Below are 20,095 nucleotides of genomic sequence, written 5' to 3'. Positions count from 1 at the left end.
GTGAAATGTTTTACACACTAATTTAGAGCTTGAACATAAAAAAAATCCCAACATTCTTCATATCCCAATTTCACCTTGTCCATTGAAGAAATCTGTGCCACGATTTGGGAAACTGAGATTTCAGTTGGACAGGTCTGTCTAATTTTGATGGGAAAGGTAGTAGAGATTTATAATTTTGTGTAAAGAATGATGATTTGGATCTGAGCCTAATCTAGCTAATCCGTTCATATCTAATGCATCCAAGAAAAAGTCTTGCCTCATGGTTTCTTATAAGACACAAAGGATCCTACTTAATAAAATGCATATTATCTGTGTAACTGTGTCTTGTATCTGTGTGCTTTGTATGTGTGCCTGTGTGTGTGTATCTGAATTTGTATCTTTGTGTGCGTGTATGTGTGTCGGTGCTGTATGTGTATGTGAGGGTGAGTGTCTGTTCTGTGTATGTGAACTTATACCACTTAGGGATGAGCATATCGTTGTATGTCGTTATTAAATGAAAATGAGCAGGAAAAACAAATTTGGGGAGGAATTCAATAAAGGGTGTCCAAAGTTAGGCGCCAGGATGATCTGCACAAATCTAGTATTCTGTAAAGGACACTCTGCGCAGAGCGCCCTTTACAGAACACTAGATTAGCGAGCATTTCATGTCTAACTTTGGGCATAAGCACTTACACCTACCAAAGGCTGATGTAAATACTCACGGCCAACCGGCACGGAAATGCGGGTATTTAATAATATTATGCCAACATTCTGGGAACGCCCCTGACCTGCCATGCCCCTCCCATGGCCACACCCCTCTGGAATTGCATGTTATGGAACAGGGGTGTAGGGAAGATACTAAATAGGAGGTAGTAAGTGCTTGTGAGTTACTATGTGATAATCCAAATGTTAACACAAGACCTGCAATAATAAAATAATAGGAACATCTCTTCTTGATGCAATGTTAGTTCTGGGCTTTCTGCATGTTAAAGTCCCGAGTTATAGCATGTTAAGCCCAAAACTTACATCTTTTAGTAGAAAGGCCCCTATATATGTTGTCTTGCCTAAGAAATGTACCTGCATATAAAGCAGGCATAGATCTCTGTGGATATTAGTTAAAGGAACAATAACATGAAATCAACCTGTCATGCATATTGTGCAGGTAAATCAAAACCTGCAGAATTTGTACATAAGTGTTGCCATACTGGGACAGACCGAAGGTCCATCAAGCCCAACATCCTGTCTCCAACAGTGGTCAATCCAGGTCACAAGTATCTAACAAGATCCCAAAACAGTACAATACATTGTATGCTGCTTATCCTAGAAATAAGCAGTGGATTTTTCCAACTCCATTTTAATAATGGTTTATGGACTTTTGTTTTAGGAAGATATGTAAACCTTTTTTAAACCCCGCTAAGCTAACTGCTTTTACCACATTCTCTGGCAACGAATTCTAGAGTTTAATTACACGTTGAGTGAAGAAATATTTTTAGAGACCAATGAAACGGGCGCTAGCAAGGTTTTAATCATAGTGTGTATGTTTGAGAGAGTGTGTGTGAGAGTGACTGTGTGAGAGAGAGAGACAGAGTGAATGTGCGAGTGTGTGTGTGAGAGAATGGTTGAGCACAGTCCATTTTAATTTTAGGCTGTGGACTTTTCCTTTCGGAAGCTATCCAAACATTTTTTAAACCCTGCTAAGTTATTTCCAGTTTTTAGTTACGCGTGACCTGATTAATTAGCAAGTTGATGTTTTATTAAGTGATTGTCTTTTTTGGACATCCAAATTTGGTTGATCTATCTAGAATGCAGAGGTATGTGTATGTCATGACTTTCATCCACACTCCATCCAAACCGTAGAGGCATGCTGTATGTACTTGAACATAGGGCAGGGTAATTTTATAAGTAGTAAATATGCACCAAAACCCCGTTTTTAAATTCCCCTTCCCCCATGTATGCACATACAGCAAGGACGAATCTAGCACAGACTCAGCTCATGTGTTTCCTTGGCTTCCGGCCAGCACAGATGCTCCTTTACAGAAAGTTAAAGGGCCATCTCTGCCCTGCTACCCCCTTCCCCAGTCTGGCTGGCACTGGTTAATTAGCTGTGCTGTTTGCTGTGAGGAAGCGAATGGCAGGGCTCAGCTTCTGCCTGCAGCATGGCAGAGCCTGGAAAGAGGTTAGTTGTGAGCTACAACTGTGTGACCTGCAAAATGAGTGGTAGAAAAGAGCTGCAGGGCACAGCACAGAAGGTAAGATTTAATGATCCTTTTAAACTGCAAATGAATAGATCTGTATTTGTCACAGCATGCTGTTTTTTGTTTCTTTTAATGAGTGAGTAATGTACCATCACCTGTTTAGAAGTTGGTATCCCTACATGGGCAATAGAGGTATGAAGAGCTTGTGTTACTGAAGCTGTTGAAATCCAAAGTATTAGCACTTTTTCTAACAGATGTTGTTAACGTTTCTGGCCTATTGAATTTGTAGCAGCTCCATGTCCAGCGACCCTCTCCTCCTCTCCTGCACCCCTCTGCATCCGTTCCTCCTCTCCTTCTGACGCTGCACTCCTCTGGGGTCTTCCTGCAGGGACAGTGACGGACAGGGAGAGGAGGAGTGGTTGCAAAGACTACAGCCAATGCCAGATGGCTGTGTACGGAGCCCTGTTGTAGGTTTTTTTTTTCTTAGCTTTTTTTCTTTGTGTACGGTCGGGTGGCTTTGCTGAGGCGGGGGATGCTTTTGCACAGTCGGTTCGTGAAAAGGTGAAGAGGAAGGGGGGTGGAGTTACCTGCATCGGCGTGAGCAACAGTGTTTTTTTTTCTTTTTGATATTTGGTTACTCCGTGGTTTTGTATGTTTTGTTTTTGGGGGTTTTTTTAGCTAATGATGGAGCTTGGCAGCCAGTCTCCAGCAATTCCTAGGCTCACTGGAGACTGGCTGCCAACCTCCATCATTTGTTCCACTGTTCTGCCCTCGTCGTCATCACGTTTGACGCGAGGGTGGGGCAGGGAGGCATTGTGGTGGCTGCACCACCATGAACTAACGAACCCTTTCTCTAGTGGTGTGACTTCAGAACTTTTGTCTTCAGAACGTTGAGGGTGCGTTTTATTATAGTAGATTTATTACTTTATAGCTTCATTGCATGCCCCCTAGTCCTAGTATTTTTGGAAAGAGTAAACAAGCGATTCATGTCTACCCATTCCACTCCACTCATTATTTTATATACCTCTATCATACCTCTGCTCAGCCGTCTTTTCTTCAAGCTAAAGAGCCCTAGCCATTTCATCCTTTCTTCATAGGGAAATCATACCATCCCCTTTATCGTTTTCATCATCCTTCTCTGTACCTTTTCTAATTCCACTATATCTTTTTTGAGATGTGGTGACCAGAGCTGCATACAGTATTCAAGGTGCGCTCGCACCATGGAGCAATACAAAAACATTTATAACATCCTTGTTTTTATTTTCCATTCCTTTCCTAATAATATCTAACATTCTATTTGCTTTCTTTGCCACTGCAGCACACTGAGTAGAGGGTTTCAAAGTATCATCAATGATGACTCCTAGATGCGGAGCCTTGCATCATGTAGCTATAGTTTGGGTTCCTCTTTCCCACATGCCTCACTTTGCACTTGCTCACATTAAACGTCATCAGCCATCTGGATTCCCAGTTGCCCAGTCTCATAAGGTCGTCTTGCAATTTTTCACAATTCTCTTATGATTTAACAACCTTGGATAACTTTGTGCAGTCAGCTAATTTAATTACCTCACTAGTTACTCCCATCCCTAGATCATTTATTAATATGTTAAAAAGCAGTGGTCCCAGTACAGACCCCTGGGGAACCCCCCTATCTATTTCTCCATTGAGAACACTGACCATTTAACCCTACAAGTGGGGCACCAGAGACAGAGATCTGAAGACCTCCAGATATTACTCTGACGACACAAACCACCTGCAATGCTCAACCGGGGACCAACTGGACTAGGAGCAGAGCACCCAGAACCAGAGGCTGAAAAGTGTGTTCGTCCACTTGCTAGAGATGGAAAATACTAAGGAGCTGGACTGGATGCCAAGAAAGATATGTCTCAACTCAGTTTTCAGTTCTCTATCTCCACCTGCCGGTTGATGGACACAACTATCTAATAGGTTCTGGAATAGTGAGAAGCTACACAATGGAAATCAGACTTCGATATATGGGGAGAGGGATTTGATATTGGGTGTCAGTTCATGAAGGGGGTCTTATCTTAGTGGGGGATCAAGACTGGGGTCAGGCCATTTTCAGGGGGGGAGGAAGGGGAGTGCATCCACATCTTTAGCAGCTACCCGGAAGCTCTATGAGTGCCGGCTGATATTCAGTGCCGGCACCCATATAGCTAAGTGACCAAAATTAAGACTGCTATTTATGCATAGTCCCCGATTCTGCCCTCTGGATGCCCCTCTCCTGCCCAGTTGCATAAGGCCAGTTAGTTCCGATATTCAGTGGCACTGCTCAATTAAGAGCTGCTGAATATTGGGCCCTTATTATTTAGTGGTCAGTTTTTCAATTCCAAACATACAGTTATAAATGAAGCATTGATGTATTTGCAGGAATCTTCACAGTCACTTTCTTCATCACTGGATGCGTTAGACTCATCTTCACTCTCTTTACTTTTCTCCTCTTCCTGTTTAATTGGTACTCTACTAAAATCATCTAACAGAAACAAAGAAAAAACATGAATAGCTACATTTCTCTCTCATTTTGGAAAGAAAGCTGATAACAAGGGGCCTCATTTACTAATGTATGTCTACAAGTTAATGTGATTTAAATCATATTGAATAACCCATTATTCTCAGTTTCATAGCTATGCATCCTGTTTACTGAGGTGCACAAAGCAGTTAGAGGGCGGCGGCTTTGGTACCTATTTTAAAGTAAAGTAGGCACCTACTTTTCTCTATAGAATACTAGCACAAATGGCCAGAAACACACACACATTTAGGTGTGATCACTACAGCTGGTGCAAATGGCTGCACCTAGATGTTAGCATGTACGCATATAGTGTCAGCAGATAAAGACCTGCACAGTCCATCCAGTCTGCCCACCAAGATGGCCAGAGTTGAAATCTCTGCAAAGGTTCTACTTCATGATTAAATATTAATATACTACTGGGCTCATTTTTGAAAGAGAAGGACGTCCATCTTTCGACATAAATCGGAAGATGGACGTCTTTCTCCCAGAGAAGTCCAAATCGATATAATTGAAACCTGATTTTGGACGTCTCCAACTGCAGTCTGTCGCAAGGGCGTCCAAATTTCAAGGGGGCGTGTCGGAGGCATAGCGAAGGCGGGACTTGGGCGTGCCTAAGACTTGGACATCTTTGACTCATAATCGAAAAAAACAAGGATGTCCCTGACGAACACTTGGACGTTTTCACCCGGACATGTTTTTATTACAAATAAGGCACAAAAAGGTGCCCGAAATGACCAGATGACCACCGGAGGGAATCAGGGATGACCTCCCGTTACTCCCCCAGTGGTCACTAACCCCCTCCCACTCTCAAAAAACATCTTTAAAAATATGTTGTGTCACTCTCTATGCCAGCCTCAGATATCATACTTGGGTCCATGACAGCACATGCAGGTCCCAGGAGCAGTTTTAGTGGGTACTAGGCAGACCCAGGCCCATTCCCCCCCCCCCTACCTGTTACATTTGTGGAGGAAACAGCGAGCTTTCCAAAACCCACTACAAACCCACTGTACCCATATATAGGTGCCCCCTTCACCTGTAAGGGCTATGGTAGTGGTGTATAGTTGTGGGTAGTGGGTTTTGGGGGGGGGGTTGGGGGGCTCAGCACTCAAGGTAAGGGAGCTATGTTCCTGGGAGCATTTTATGAAGTTCACTGGAGTGCCCCCTAGGGTGCCCGGTTGGTCTCCTGGCATGTCAGGGGGACCAGTGCACTACAAATGTTGGCTCCTCCCATGCCCAAATGGCCTGCATTTGGACATTTTTGACATGGACGTCTTTGGCTTTGAAAATCGCCGAAAGTCAGAAACGTCCATGTCTAGGGACGTCCAAATCTAGGGACATCCAAATTTAAGGATTTGGATGTCTCTGATGGTATTTTTGAAACAAAATATGGATGTCCATTTTGTATTGAAAATATGGGTTTCCCCGCCCCTGGATTTCGCTGTTTTGCAAGGACGTCCAAATCGCAAGTTGGACATTTCTTTCAAAAATGCCCCTCTTTATCTCTGTCTCTCACTGGAAATTTTGGGGCACAGACCTTAGAAGTCTGCCTGGCACCAGTCCTACTTCCCAACTACTCTATGATCTGGGTTCCGTAAATGGCAAAAAACAGAAGTCTGCCCGGCATTGTTCTTACTTCCCAATCTCTGAAGCAGCCGTCAAAGCCCACTCCAGTTATGAGGTCGTTTAAGTTATGCATTCTATAATTTACATGAATATCGATGCACTCAGCCCATACTCTACTGGCAAAGTACACATCATCAAATCATGGCTTGTGCATTTCTATTCAGTGGTATTCAATAAAAAGGTCATTTACGCATGTTACTGGCCACTTATGTGCATAAATAACTAGAATTCCATCATTTATGTGCTCTCCTAGGTGGTTCCTTATAATGTGGGAATTAGTTTGTGGTGTTAGTTCATGCTCATTCCCATGTTAACTGCCAAACATTAAGGAGGGTTGGGAATGGGCAGAGAATGAGCAGGGATATTGACTTAAAGTTAACAGTAGCTGTTAATGTGGCATGTAATGCGGAGCAGTTAATGTCTGCTCAATAGGTGGCGCTAACTGCTCCATGCTATCTGCAATACAGTTAACATGTGGTAAGTTGTTGTCTCTGTTAACTGTATGAGAAGATGGTGGCACACCTCAACAATTAATATGAAGGTTTTGCAGTCATCGTGCAATTGTTTTGGCAGTTACCATGAAGTTATTGCTAACCTTTCCACCCTAGGTACTTGTAACAGGTTACCACACATTAGTAATTAAGGACTATTGTTTGCATAATCATAAAATCGCAATAGAATAATCCAAAAAAGTCGCTCAATAAAGACAAACAAATCTCTGATTTAGTGGATATTCAAAGGAAAAAGCCTGAAATTCTGTGTTGCCAATAGTGTGCGCTGTTGTACAGTATAACGTGCACTATTTATTAATAGGTGCACTGTTGAGCAATAAGGTGCACTTTGTGATGACACTGCCTTCCAAAGTGAAAAAAAAATTAAAACCTGAGGAAAATGAAAAAAAAAACTATTAATAGGAAACTAAACAAAACAAAAACATTTTGGAATGAATACCTCTACTATCTTATTGTCTGTGTATACTACTACAGGATCATGGGGATACCATGTAGTTGAAGGATCAAATTTTCTAGAAAATTTGGACTTGTTATTCAAAAAAAAAATAGCTGAGCTCCAAAATTTATGGCCCTAAGGCAGCCATTCCCAACCCAGTCCTTGGGGTACACCTAGTCCCATCAGGTTTTCAGGATATCCACAATGAATATGCATGAGAGATATTTGCATAAGTTGCCTCAATGGCATGCAAATCTAACTCATGATGTGAAAAAAAAAAAAGAAAATGCCTATAAAAATGCCACATTACATCTGGGCTTAGAGCGTGGGAAGTCCCACGTTAGAATGTGCTAGGCCCAGAATTTACCGCACCTTAGGAGAATAAATGCCTTAAATATCTGGCCATTTATGAACAGTTATGAAATCACAATGAAATACCATAAGCACAAGAAAATGAGATTATTTAACATTGTGCAATATCTATAGTAAATGCATAAAGCATAGTAAATGATGCCCGAAATCGACCAACGGGCCCAGCCAGTTTGCTCAGTTGAATTTATTTAGCGCTTTGGTTAGATGAGCACTCATATTCCCATATTTTTAAATACCAGCTCCTGTTCCCATCACTGCCCTTTATATACTTAAGTTCTATTACACTGCTGGTCTTCACTGCCTCTGCTCACAGAACATTCTAGGCCTTATCATCCTCATTCCATGTATTTGATTATGTTCAGTTACATTTCATGGTGGAATCAAATACAGTTACTCACATGGAATAATGTTTAAATTCCGGTTTTTACTTTTGTTGTCTTGGTAATTTCCAACGTTCTGTGATCGCCAATTTCTGTAGGTAGGTAGCCTCTAATTAAAGAAGAGAATGTGAAAGTTAATAAAAAAAAAAAAAGAAGAGAAGAGAATGTGCCACATTGTCATATCACAAGCATGCAAGCAGCACTGATCACGAATTGATCCTGTGTGTAGGGATATTTAGGGGTCCTTTTACTAAGGTGCGCTGAAAAATGGCCTGCGCTGATGTAGACGTGCGTATTGGACACGCGCAGGTCCATTTTTACGCACACCTGCAAAAAAGACCTTTCTTGGGGGGTGGGGCTGAAAATGAACGTGTAGCAAAATAAAAATTGGTGCGCATCCATTTTGGGCCTGAGACCTTACCGCCACCTATTGACTTAGCGGTAAAGTCTCACGCATTAACCGGGCGGTAATCGTCAGTGTGCATACACTGCTGATTACAGACTGGTTAGCATCGCATGCCGGAAATTTTCCAGCATGCGTTGTGGATGCACATAGAAAATGAAATTACCGCCCAGGCCATGCGGTAGCTGGGCGGTAGTTCCAAATTGGCATGCTTTAGGCGCGCATTGGCGCCTACGCAGCTTAGTAAAAGGACCCCTTAGTTTTAAAAGTCCCATATCTACTTCTACACAGAATAATAATGGAAAGGTCTAAGAACATTTTGGGGAGGACAACATGTTACAACAAGACTAGGAACAAGCTGGTAATATTCAGACTCAGTGATGACTTCTTTTAAGCAGCAGCTGTGGAGATTAAAAAGATACATACTTTAGTGCTACTATGCAGATTGACAGTAGTGTTGACTATACACAGGCAGAGCATGAAAATCTAAGTTATGCATATTCATGGATGTACTGGAAAAAAAGTCGACTGACTGCAGCCCCCCCACCCCCCCAAGACACGTTTGGGAATCACTGCTGTAGCTGTCATCTTGTGATGCAGTCAGGTTTGACCCACCTTGTCCTACACATCCCCCCCCCCCCCCCCCCCCCCCGCGAAACTGCTGCCTTAGCTGACCAGGTTAAGCCCATCCTATGCATTTGTATATGTGTACATTGTGAAACAGGAGAGAGGGAATGTGAACAACAAGGATAGCGGCCATCTCTTTTCATCTTATTGTATATTTCAGCAGAGAGCTAATGACTTGGGAAGCAAAAACACATGGTAAAATTTTTTTTTAGGTATATTAAGAGCAAGAAGCAGGCAAAAGAACAACGAGCAACATTTACAAATCATGGCAAAACTGGAGCTCACATTTAAGAAAAAAGGAAGAAAGAGGAGGTGGAGAAGAAGAAGAGAAAAAAAAGGGGGGGGGAGAGGGCTGGAGGATCCACCACCGCCAATTCCAGACTCCGCCCATTCCGCCTCGCCTCACCCTATGCCTGGAATATACTTCCCGAGCCCCTGCGCCAAGCCCCCTCCCTACCCATCTTCAAAGCCTTACTCAAAGCCCACCTCTTCAATGTTGCTTTCGACACCTAACCTCTATACCTTTCAAGTAACCTAGACTGCCCCAATTTAATGACCCCTACTTAACTAACTGTATATTTGTCCTTTAGATTGTAAGCTCATTGAGCAGGGACTGTCTTTCTATGTTAAATTGTACAGCGCTGCGTAACCCTAGTAGCGCTTTAGAAATGTTAAATAGTAGTAGTAGTAGTAGTAAAAGTACATAAGTACATAAGTAGTGCCATACTGGGAAAGACCAAAGGTCCATCTAGCCCAGCATCCTGTCACCGACAGTGGCCAATCCAGGTCAAGGGCACCTGGCACGCTCCCCAAACGTAAAAACATTCCAGACAAGTTATACCTAAAAATGCGGAATTTTTCCAAGTCCATTTAATAGCGGTCTATGGACTTGTCCTTTAGGAATCTATCTAACCCCTTTTTAAACTCCGTCAAGCTAACCGCCCGTACCACGTTCTCCGGCAACGAATTCCAGAGTCTAATTACACGTTGGGTGAAGAAAAATTTTCTCCGATTCGTTTTAAATTTACCACACTGTAGCTTCAACTCATGCCCTCTAGTCCTAGTATTTTTGGATAGCGTGAACAGTCGCTTCACATCCACCCGATCCATTCCACTCATTATTTTATACACTTCTATCATATCTCCCCTCAGCCGTCTCTTCTCCAAGCTGAAAAGCCCTAGCCTTCTCAGCCTCTCTTCATAGGAAAGTCGTCCCATCCCCACTATCATTTTCGTCGCCCTTCGCTGTACCTTTTCCAATTCTACTATATCTTTTTTGAGATACGGAGACCAGTACTGAACACAATACTCCAGGTGCGGTCGCACCATGGAGCGATACAACGGCATTATAACATCCGCACACCTGGACTCCATACCCTTCCTAATAACACCCAACATTCTATTCGCTTTCCTAGCCGCAGCAGCACACTGAGCAGAAGGTTTCAGCGTATCATCGACGACGACACCCAGATCCCTTTCTTGATCCGTAACTCCTAACGCGGAACCTTGCAAGACGTAGCTATAATTCGGGTTCCTCTTACCCACATGCATCACTTTGCACTTGTCAACATTGAACTTCATCTGCCACTTGCACGCCCATTCTCCCAGTCTCGCAAGGTCCTCCTGTAATCGTTCACATTCCTCCTGCGACTTGACGACCCTGAATAATTTTGTGTCATCGGCGAATTTAATTACCTCACTAGTTATTCCCATCTCTAGGTCATTTATAAATACATTAAAAAGCAACGGACCCAGCACAGACCCCTGCGGGACCCCACTAACTACCCTCCTCCACTGAGAATACTGGCCATGCAATCCTACTCTCTGCTTCCTATCTTTCAACCAGTTCTTAATCCATAATAATACCCTACCTCCGATTCCATGACTCTGCAATTTCTTCAGGAGTCTTTCGTGCGGCACTTTGTCAAACGCCTTCTGAAAATCCAGATATACAATATCAACCGGCTCCCCATTGTCCACATGTTTGCTTACCCCCTCAAAAAAATGCATTAGATTGGTGAGGCAAGACTTCCCTTCACTAAATCCGTGCTGACTTTGTCTCATCAGTCCATGTTTTTGTATATGCTCTGCAATTTTATTCTTAATAATAGCCTCCACCATCTTGCCCGGCACCGACGTCAGACTCACCGGTCTATAATTTCCCGGATCTCCTCTGGAACCCTTCTTAAAAATCGGAGTAACATTGGCTACCCTCCAGTCTTCCGGTACTGAATCGGTTGAATCGTTAAATGACCAAGGGGTAAAAGGGGCAATCAGGTTGCTTGGCTTGCTCAATGGTAGCTAGAGAGTATTAGAGTGGAACATGGGAGTAACCAGTGCAATTCCAGAACTCAGGATATTCAGAGGCAGTTTCCAAATAGCATCAGAATGGGGCATGGGCAGAGCCAGGGCAGTCCCAGAACTTTTCTGGATAGTGGTAGTATTCAGTCCACATCCAAGAATCATCTGGATAGGAGACTATCCAGCTTATTTTCGAACGAGACGGCCGGCAATCTTCAGACACAAATCGGGAGATGGCCAGCCATCTCCTGAAGCCGGCGAAATCGGTACAATCGAAAGCCGATTTTTGCCGGCTTCAACTGCTTTCCGTCGCAGAGCCGGCCAAAGTTAAAGGGGGCGTTTTGGCAGGCTATGGAAGGCGGGACAGGGGCGTGGTTACGAGATGGCTGGCTTTGGCCGATAATGGAAAAAAGAAGGCCGGCTCTGATGAGCACTTCACCGGCTTCACTTGGTCCATTTATTTTTAGGACCAAGCCTCAAAAAAGTGCCCCAACTGAGCAGATGACCACCGGAGGGAATCGGGGATCACCTCCCCTTACTCCCCCAGTGGTCACCAACCCCCTCCCACCCAAAAAAAAAAATTAAAAATCATTTTTTTTGCCAGCCTCAAATGTCATACCCAGCTCCATCACAGTACTATGCAGGTCCCTGGAGCAGATTTTAGTGGGTGCAGTGCACTTCAGGCAGGTGGACCCATGCCCATCCCCCCCGTTACACTTGTGGTGGTAAATGTGAACCCTCCAACCCCTCCCCCCAAAACCCACTGTACCCACATCTAGGTGCCCCCCTTCACCCCTTAGGGCTATGTTAGTGTTGTACAGTTGTGTGTAGTGAGTTTTGGGGGGGATTTGGGGGGCTCAGCACACATGGTAAGGGAGGTATGCACCTGGAAGCAATTTTTGAAGTCCACTGCAGTGCCCCCTAGGGTGCCCGGTTGGTGTCCTGGCATGTGACGGGGACCAATCCCCTACAAATGCTGGCCCCTCCCATGACCAAATGCCTTGGATTTGGCCGGGTTTGAGATGGCTGGCCTCGGTTTCCATTATCGGCGAAAACCGATGCCAGCCATCTCAAACCCAGCCATCTCTGACATTTGGCCAGCCCCAACCGTATAATCGAAACGAAAGATGGACGGCCATTTTTTTCGATAATACGGTTCGGGATTGCTCTTTGCGGCGCTGGCCATATAGATGGCCAGTGCTGTTCGATTATGCCCCTCCACAATTGCTATCCAGAGAAGTTCCAGTGCTGATCATATTATCCAGATATTCTGCACTGGCTATAATCTGGATAGTGTTGCTGAATATCTGGATATTTTTTGACCACTGCAGCCAAAATTAAAATATTTTATATATATATATATATATATATATATATATATATATATATTTTTTTTTTTTTTATTTGTTACATTTGTATCTCACATTTTCCCACATATTTGTAGGCTCAATGTGGCTTACATTGAGAACAAATACAAAGTGATGTTGTGGTAGGATAAAGTTCATGTGGCACAGTCACATTTATGGAAACATACAGCAGAAGAGTTGAGTTATGCCCATTACATACTTTAGTTTACGTACAACGTACTTTAGATTAGACTTAACAGCCCTGTATTAATTAACTATACTACAATGTATTTTCATGACCATGGCATTTGAATATTGACCCACTTATTCATTACATTTTGATCATCCTCTTTTCCATGAATACCTCAGTGCAAGGCCCAGATAAAATCAATACAAGAAATCAAATATAAAACACCAGCACACCAGAGCAATCCCACTACAAATATTGTTTACCTGGAATTCGGACTCCAGTGGAGATGGGTCAGTAGGGGGATCTCTCTTCTTCATGTTTTTAAGGGCTTCATGTAGTTCCGATAAGTTCAATTCAGTTTCACCAAACTGATTGTACTCGACCAGAGCCTGATGAATCAAGATATACTGAGCCTAGAGGTCAAAATGAAAAGGAAAAGACAGATTTAGGCCATTATTTTAGAAACATATCCATGTGTAAATAGTATCATTTACATGTGTAAATTGCATACAAGTGTAAATACTGGTTTCAGGGGCCCTTTTACTATGCCGTGAAGGCACCTACGCGTGTCATACGTATGTCAATTTTGATCTACCACCCGGCTACCGCGTACCTAGGCAGTAATTTCATTTGGAAAATATATTTTATTTTCTAGTGCCCAGCGCTAACCAGGCAGAAACCAGCATTGTATGTGCATAGACCATTACCGCTCGGTTAATGTGTGAGACCTTACCACTAGGTCAATGGGTGGCAGTAAGGTCTCAGGCCCAAAATGGACGTGTGCCAATTTTTATTTTGCCACACGTCCATTTTCAGCCCCCCCCCAAAAGGCCTTTTTGGCAGGTGTGCTGAAAAATGGACCTGCACGCATTCAATACACGCATCTACGCCAGCACAAGCCACTTTTCGGCACACCTTAGTAAAAGGACCCCTCAGAAAGCTGCTCTTTACACACGGAGATCCATAAAATGCAGAGATTTCAAGGGGGTGTGATATGGGCGGAGCTTGGGTGGGAATAAAATCTGCAGGGTAGATATTCAGCTGGTGGCGGTCAGCGTTTTTTGTCTGTTGCTGGCTTTATGCTTGTATATTCAATGCCAGGCCATGAGTGGACACTGGTACTGAATATCCAGGCATATGTGGCTGGATAAAACCTATTTATTTATTTATTTGGATTTACTAACCACCATTATGAAGTGAATTACCCAAGACGGTGTACAGCAGGTATAGTTTTACATCAAACTTACAATTTTGTTAACAGCATAACAATAGTAAAATGAACAAGTATAAACATAAATACAATGAAAGAGGAAAACTTGAAAAGCGCAACTTGAAACCTAATAATAGGATTACCATGAAACAGTATTTTCTCCTATTTGTTTTAAATGTGCTCCTATGTAACTTTGTGGACTGTCCCTTAGTCTTTGTACAGTTAGGGTAGTGGAAGTTTAAGAAAGTGCGTGAAGAACTTTTTGTATTTCTTGCTGGTAGGTCTATAAGGTCTGACATATAAATTGGGATCTCTCCGTGGATGATTTTATGAGCCAGAGTGTAGATTTTGAAAGTAATTCAGTCTGTTAGTTGGAGCCAGTGTAATTTTTTTCTGAGAGGTCTGGCGCTTTCAAACATGATACATTTAAATATAAAACTCTATTTTGTATATACTTAATGAAAGCAGATTGAAAGTACCTGCTAATGGTTCTTTTGAGTTTGGGTGGCTGTCAGGACTATTGTTTTCTTCTACCTGCAGCTGTAGTTTGCCACTTCCCTTCAAAGCTGCTGCCCTAGGTGACCACCTAGCCTTGTCTATTGGTTGCACCTGCCCTACTCAGTGACCCATCTACATGTGTAAATAGTGACTATTCCTTCTAGGGTTTTTTGAACACGTCGTCCCATTCAGACAAGGATTCAATGCTTCAGAACATACTAATCATGCAAACAACTAAACGTAACCTCAATACATCCTAATTGGCTGTTCCCCTCCACAACGGCCCCAGTTCGACATAAAATCTGCAAACAGACCAGGACATACACACTCAGCCCATAGGAAAACAAGTTACCTGAAGCTGATTAAATGAGACACAACCAACTCAACATGCGACGACGTTACTCTAATACCTTTTAATTATATTAACGCCAGATCGGTAGGCAACAAATTGCCACTATTGAACATGTTGTGGCTTTTCTTTTTGTCTATTTACTAAAGATGGAATTGGGAAAGGTACAGAGAAGGGCGACCAAATATGGTTAAGGGGCTGATATGATTTTCATATAAGGAAAGGCTAAATTGATTAGGGATCTGCTAGCACTTACATAGATAAGTGCATAAATATTCGCATAAGTGCTAGTATTCTAGACATGTTTATGCACAATTGGTGCATAAATGCAGACACCTGGATTATAGAAATTGCCCTTCTATTGCATAAATGAACATGTGCTAACTGCCATGCCACTACAGCAAAGATTACCGCGTTTGCTATCAGCACACACTGATTCACACATGCTAAATTGCAGGCTGTCGCTGGCGGTGATTCACACAGGCATTTCAAGGCCTTCCCTCTGCTGTGTTCGAACCTCTCTGATGCAACTTCCTGTTTATGTGCGGATTGGATACAGCAGGGAAGGCCCTGAAGTGCCTGTGTGAATCGTAAGCTGAAAGCACCGCTGTAGCGGGGAGTGGGGGGGAGAAGAAGGAAGAGGCAGTGATCCCGGACCTGTGGGAGGGGAAAGCAGCGAGGGCTGCTGGATTGTGGGTGGCTAGGATGCACCACTTCTTGATGGGCCTCAGGCAAAAGTGGGCAGACCCACCAGTGTCTACACCCCTGGCATGCTCTAATAAACATAGCCCTAAGCTGCAACTTTTGAAACTGTGTCTTAAATCGGTTGGAAACTAGCGCCCTCTAAACCTTGTAGTTCTTCCTAATGGCAGCAAGACAAAGCATTAGGGACTTACTTCTACTTGAACCATGAGGCAACGCTGCCGGCGCAGTTTCACCACGTAACCATAGATGTCCATTCTGCCTTCAGCCTCTAGTCCCTCCATCATAGCATCAATACCAATGTAAGTCCCTGTGCGTCCAACACCAGCACTGATAAAAAACAAAACAAACAAAAGAAGGAAGTTTCTAAAAAGATTCAAAATTCAACACTACATTATCACTTTTTTTTAAAAAATAAAATGTTTCAGTGCATTCTAACATTTGCATTCCTACTTCCCAATGACTACTAGCTGGTGGTCTAGTAGTTCCTAGCTATAGTGATATCATTACATGATTAGTCTCCCAAAAGACCAACCAGCCAATATTCAGTTGGTAGCAGTTAGTATTTTTTTTTAAATGCTGTTCACCATGAGCTGAATCACATTATGTGCCAGCCTCTATCCAACGAACAACCCTGAATAAGCATGTCAGGTATTTCTGATATTCAGAGGCAGTACCCAAATAGTTACCTGGTTAACTTAAGACAACTTTTTTGCTGTCCTAAGTTAGCCAGACAGTTATCAGTAGAGCCTGAGGGGCCCTTTTACTAAGCCACGGTAGGCTCTACACACATGTAGCATGTGCCCAAATGAGACTACTGCCAGGCCAGCATGCCCTCCTGGTGGTAATTTCAGATTTGGCGTGCCCGTAATGCTATGATGAATTTTTTATTTATTTCCTCGGCACTCCTAGTCACCGCAGGTACGCGCCTTTACCGCTAGATCAAAAGGTGGTGCTAAGGGCTCAGGCCGGTTTTGGGCGTGCGCTGGTTTCATTTTTACCGCAGGTCCTTTTTCCGTCCCATTTTTAAAAAGCCATTTTTTGTAGATGCGTTAAAAACTGGCCTGACACATGCCCAATACCCAAAGGAAATACATTAAACAATGAAAGAAAGTGATAGCGGTGAAACAAGGAGAAAGAGGGAAGGGGAGAGGAAAGGAGAGGAGTGGAAGGGATTGAGGGTCCAGGCTATTCTGCTGTCTTTCATTAAAAAAAAAAAAACAGTTCACAAAGAATAAAAACAACTAATGTAGAATAAATGGAATAACGCTCAATCAAAACCCAAGGGAAAGACATGATACATGAAGGTAACTAATAAAATTTGGAGGTAATTCTACAAGTACATGAATAAATGCTGGTATTCTAGTCATTTATGCATGTATGTGAACACAAATTAGCATAAATTGCAATAATCTGGCTACATACTATTTCGTAGAAACATAAGAGAGCAAATCCAGAGCGCAAAGGTACATGGAATGCCCTCCCAAGGGAGGTGGTGGAGATGAAAAAGGCAACGGAATTTAAACATGCATTGGATAGACACAAAGGAATTTTGTTTAGAAGGAATGCATCCACTGAATCTTAGCGGAGATTGGGTGGCAACGCTGGTAATTGGGAAGCAAAACCAGTGGGCAGACTTCTACGGTCTGTGCCCTTATCGTGACTGAATAGATACGAATGGGCTGGAGTGTAAATTTTAAGGGGCTTCGATGTTAACTTCAGAACTTTTAGTACAAGAACAGTGCTGGGTAGACTTCTACAGTCTGTGCTCTGAAAATGGCAAGGACAAATCAAACTCAGGTATGCATATAAAGTATCGCATACCATGTATAATGAGTTTATCTTGAAGGGCAGACTGGATGGACCATACAGGTCTTTATCTGCCGTCATTTACTATGTAAAGGTCCAAACAAGGCAAAGAACGCACAAAGGCCTCCATGAGTGGGTGCTATATCCCAATTTTCGTAGAGGACCCTTTATTAAAGCTTGGATGTAGCACCCACTCTTGGAGGCCCATTTCTTTGCCTTGCATGTACTATTTCATACATACATACATAGGTATCTTCGATAGCATGTACTTTCCAGGTGAGTATTCACACGGACGAAGTCTAGGCAGAATGTGGGTGTGGTGTACATGCCAGTAATCTGGCTAAGCACTTATTATGCACTTATTTTACATAACATATAGTTTGCAGCTGGGCATGCACAAGGGTAGCTATGGGGGGACCACGGGGGCCTGGGCCCCCACAAATTTCATCCAGGCCCCTGGTTTGGCAGGTGGGCATCCCCAACCCCCGCCAGCCGAAAGCTTCTTCAGCGCCAGTCTCCGGCTCAGCCGCGTTCGCTGCCCTGCTCTTCTTTCTTCTTGCTCTTCCTGTGTATGATGACGCTCCTTCTCAGTTTCACGTAAAGGAGCGTCAGTGTGCACAGGAGGAGTAAGAAAAGAAGAGCAGGGCAGTGAACGCAGTTGCACCGGAGACCAACGCTGAAGAAGGCTTCGGCTGGCCTGCCAGCAAAGGTATTTGTTTGCGAGGTGGGCGGAGGGACGAGGAGGCAAGGCGGGCGGGCGGGGGGTGTCACTCAAAATGTGCCCCCAACCTTGGGCCCTGACCCCCTCCTACCGTAAGGTCTGGCTACACCCCTGGTCAGGCCAAAGCACGCAGTTACGCCAGAAGCATAGCCAGGTTGTGTCGCCAGGGGGAGCAGAGAGTGGACTATGTAGGCGCACGCTCGCACTATGAAGGTGTGTTGGACCACCTGAAAAAATAGGTGTTGGAGCAGTCAGAAGTCCGTTGGGGGGAGCTGTCACTCCCCTGCTGCCCTACCTACCTATGCGTCTGAGTTACGCAAGTACCTTACAGAATACTGAAAGTTATATGGATATCACAAACTTAGGGGCATACAGAACTAACTGTATAGTCCTGAATTATATAACTGTATTTTTGCTACTACTCTGGTATCCTATAGAGAAAAGCAGGTGCCTATGGTTTTTTAAAAATAAAATAGGCTCCTACATGAAATTCTCTGTGTGTCTAATTATTATTATAGAATTACCTCTCTAATGCCTAATTGGGTGCATTACAATCATACATTTACAAAAATAAGGGACACAGAAGGCCACAAACAAGAAAGTACAGTACAGTGACCAAGGACCATCCATATATGAGAAAGCTGCTTGCAGACAAGTCAAATGAGCTGAAAAATATTAGCTATGTCCATAAAATGCCTGGTGAAAAGGTTTCAGGACCCTTTTTACAAAAGCATGCTAGCTTTTTTAGTACGTGCTAAATGCTACAGATGCCCATAGGAATATATGGGCGTCTCTAGGGTTTAGTGCATGCATATTTGATGCATGCGATAAAAATGCTAGCACGCCTTTCTAAAAGGGGCCCTCAGTGCAGTCTTAAATTTGAGATAGTTGTACTCTACTCCCCCCCCCCCCTCCACCCAAACAACTTCTGGAGGAAGCCCATTCCAAAGAAGGTAGCTAAATATTTTAAAAAAAAAGGTGTCCTACAGATGCTCTGACCACGGATTTCCATTACCTGCAGTGGATGACAATTGGACCAGAAAAGAAGTTGCTGAGTGCATTCACTCTGCGCCGCAGTTTGAGAAGAAGGTGTGGATCTTCAGGCACTCCGTGGTCTGGCCAGCCAATGAACTGGATATGAGTCACATCTCTCCCAGAACCCTTCTCCTTTATCTGTGCAATGCAAAAGGATTTTACCACAGCTAGCATTTTTCAAGGAAACATCAACTTCAAAGTGAGGTGGACAGCATGAATTAAATGCACGCACTGAAAGAGCAATTCTATAACTGCTTGCCCACATTTATATACCTCTTGCATGTTCAAATGTACAGAGTGCCAGTGTGTAAGTGGCGGTAAAGTGACTAAGCACCATTCTGTAAGGATGCGTGTAAATGGTAAGTGGCATAGCATGTAAACGCAAAGAGGCATTCATGGGTGGGGCATAGGTGGGGCTGCCACTTACATATGCAAATTTATAGAATACTCTAAGTTTTATGGGTACCTGCTGCATTTAGGTGTCCACAGTTATGCCAGGTCTATGGGTGGTGAACTGTGGGTAGGTAAGTATAAGGCACAGTGATGCTGGGTTATGCTAGTATTCTAAAGCAGTTCATTGGCTGCCCAGATGCTCTTATTGAATAGACTTTCATCACATGGCACCGGGGCACCTAAACACAGGAGCCCGCTTATAGAATTGTCTCCTGAATACATAATAAACACAAAATTTAAAAAGAAAAGTCATATATCCTTGGACTCTGATATAGATAGGGTACTTTTGGAAGATAAAAGAATGCAATATCACTTTTTCCTTTGGGAATGGGATGAAGTGTTATGGGGCTTGGTACATAAAGTAGTTTCTCACTTTCTATGTCTATAGGAAAAAGACTTTAATGAATAAGGCCCCTTAGCTAACTAAAAA

General features: G+C 43.3%; 1 protein-coding gene across 2 annotated transcripts in view; it reads right to left on the bottom strand.

The window, feature by feature from the left end:
* Positions 1–20,095, bottom strand: part of PTPRC (protein tyrosine phosphatase receptor type C) — a 291,837-nt gene that overhangs the window by 25,787 nt on the left and 245,955 nt on the right. For both annotated transcript variants that reach the window (XM_030205809.1, XM_030205811.1), the window contains 5 exons: positions 19,193–19,350; positions 15,842–15,977; positions 13,152–13,301; positions 8,040–8,130; positions 4,529–4,662 (listed from right to left, as the gene is read on the bottom strand). In XM_030205809.1, coding sequence (XP_030061669.1) covers positions 4,529–4,662; positions 8,040–8,130; positions 13,152–13,301; positions 15,842–15,977; positions 19,193–19,350 — 669 coding nt within the window. The remainder of the gene's footprint in view (positions 1–4,528; positions 4,663–8,039; positions 8,131–13,151; positions 13,302–15,841; positions 15,978–19,192; positions 19,351–20,095) is intronic.

The sequence above is a fragment of the Microcaecilia unicolor genome, chromosome 6 (genome assembly GCF_901765095.1).
Source record: "Microcaecilia unicolor chromosome 6, aMicUni1.1, whole genome shotgun sequence".
Taxonomy (NCBI): domain Eukaryota; kingdom Metazoa; phylum Chordata; class Amphibia; order Gymnophiona; family Siphonopidae; genus Microcaecilia; species Microcaecilia unicolor.
The sequence above is the reverse complement of the archived record's forward strand: the minus strand, read 5'-3'. Positions and strand labels throughout refer to the sequence as shown.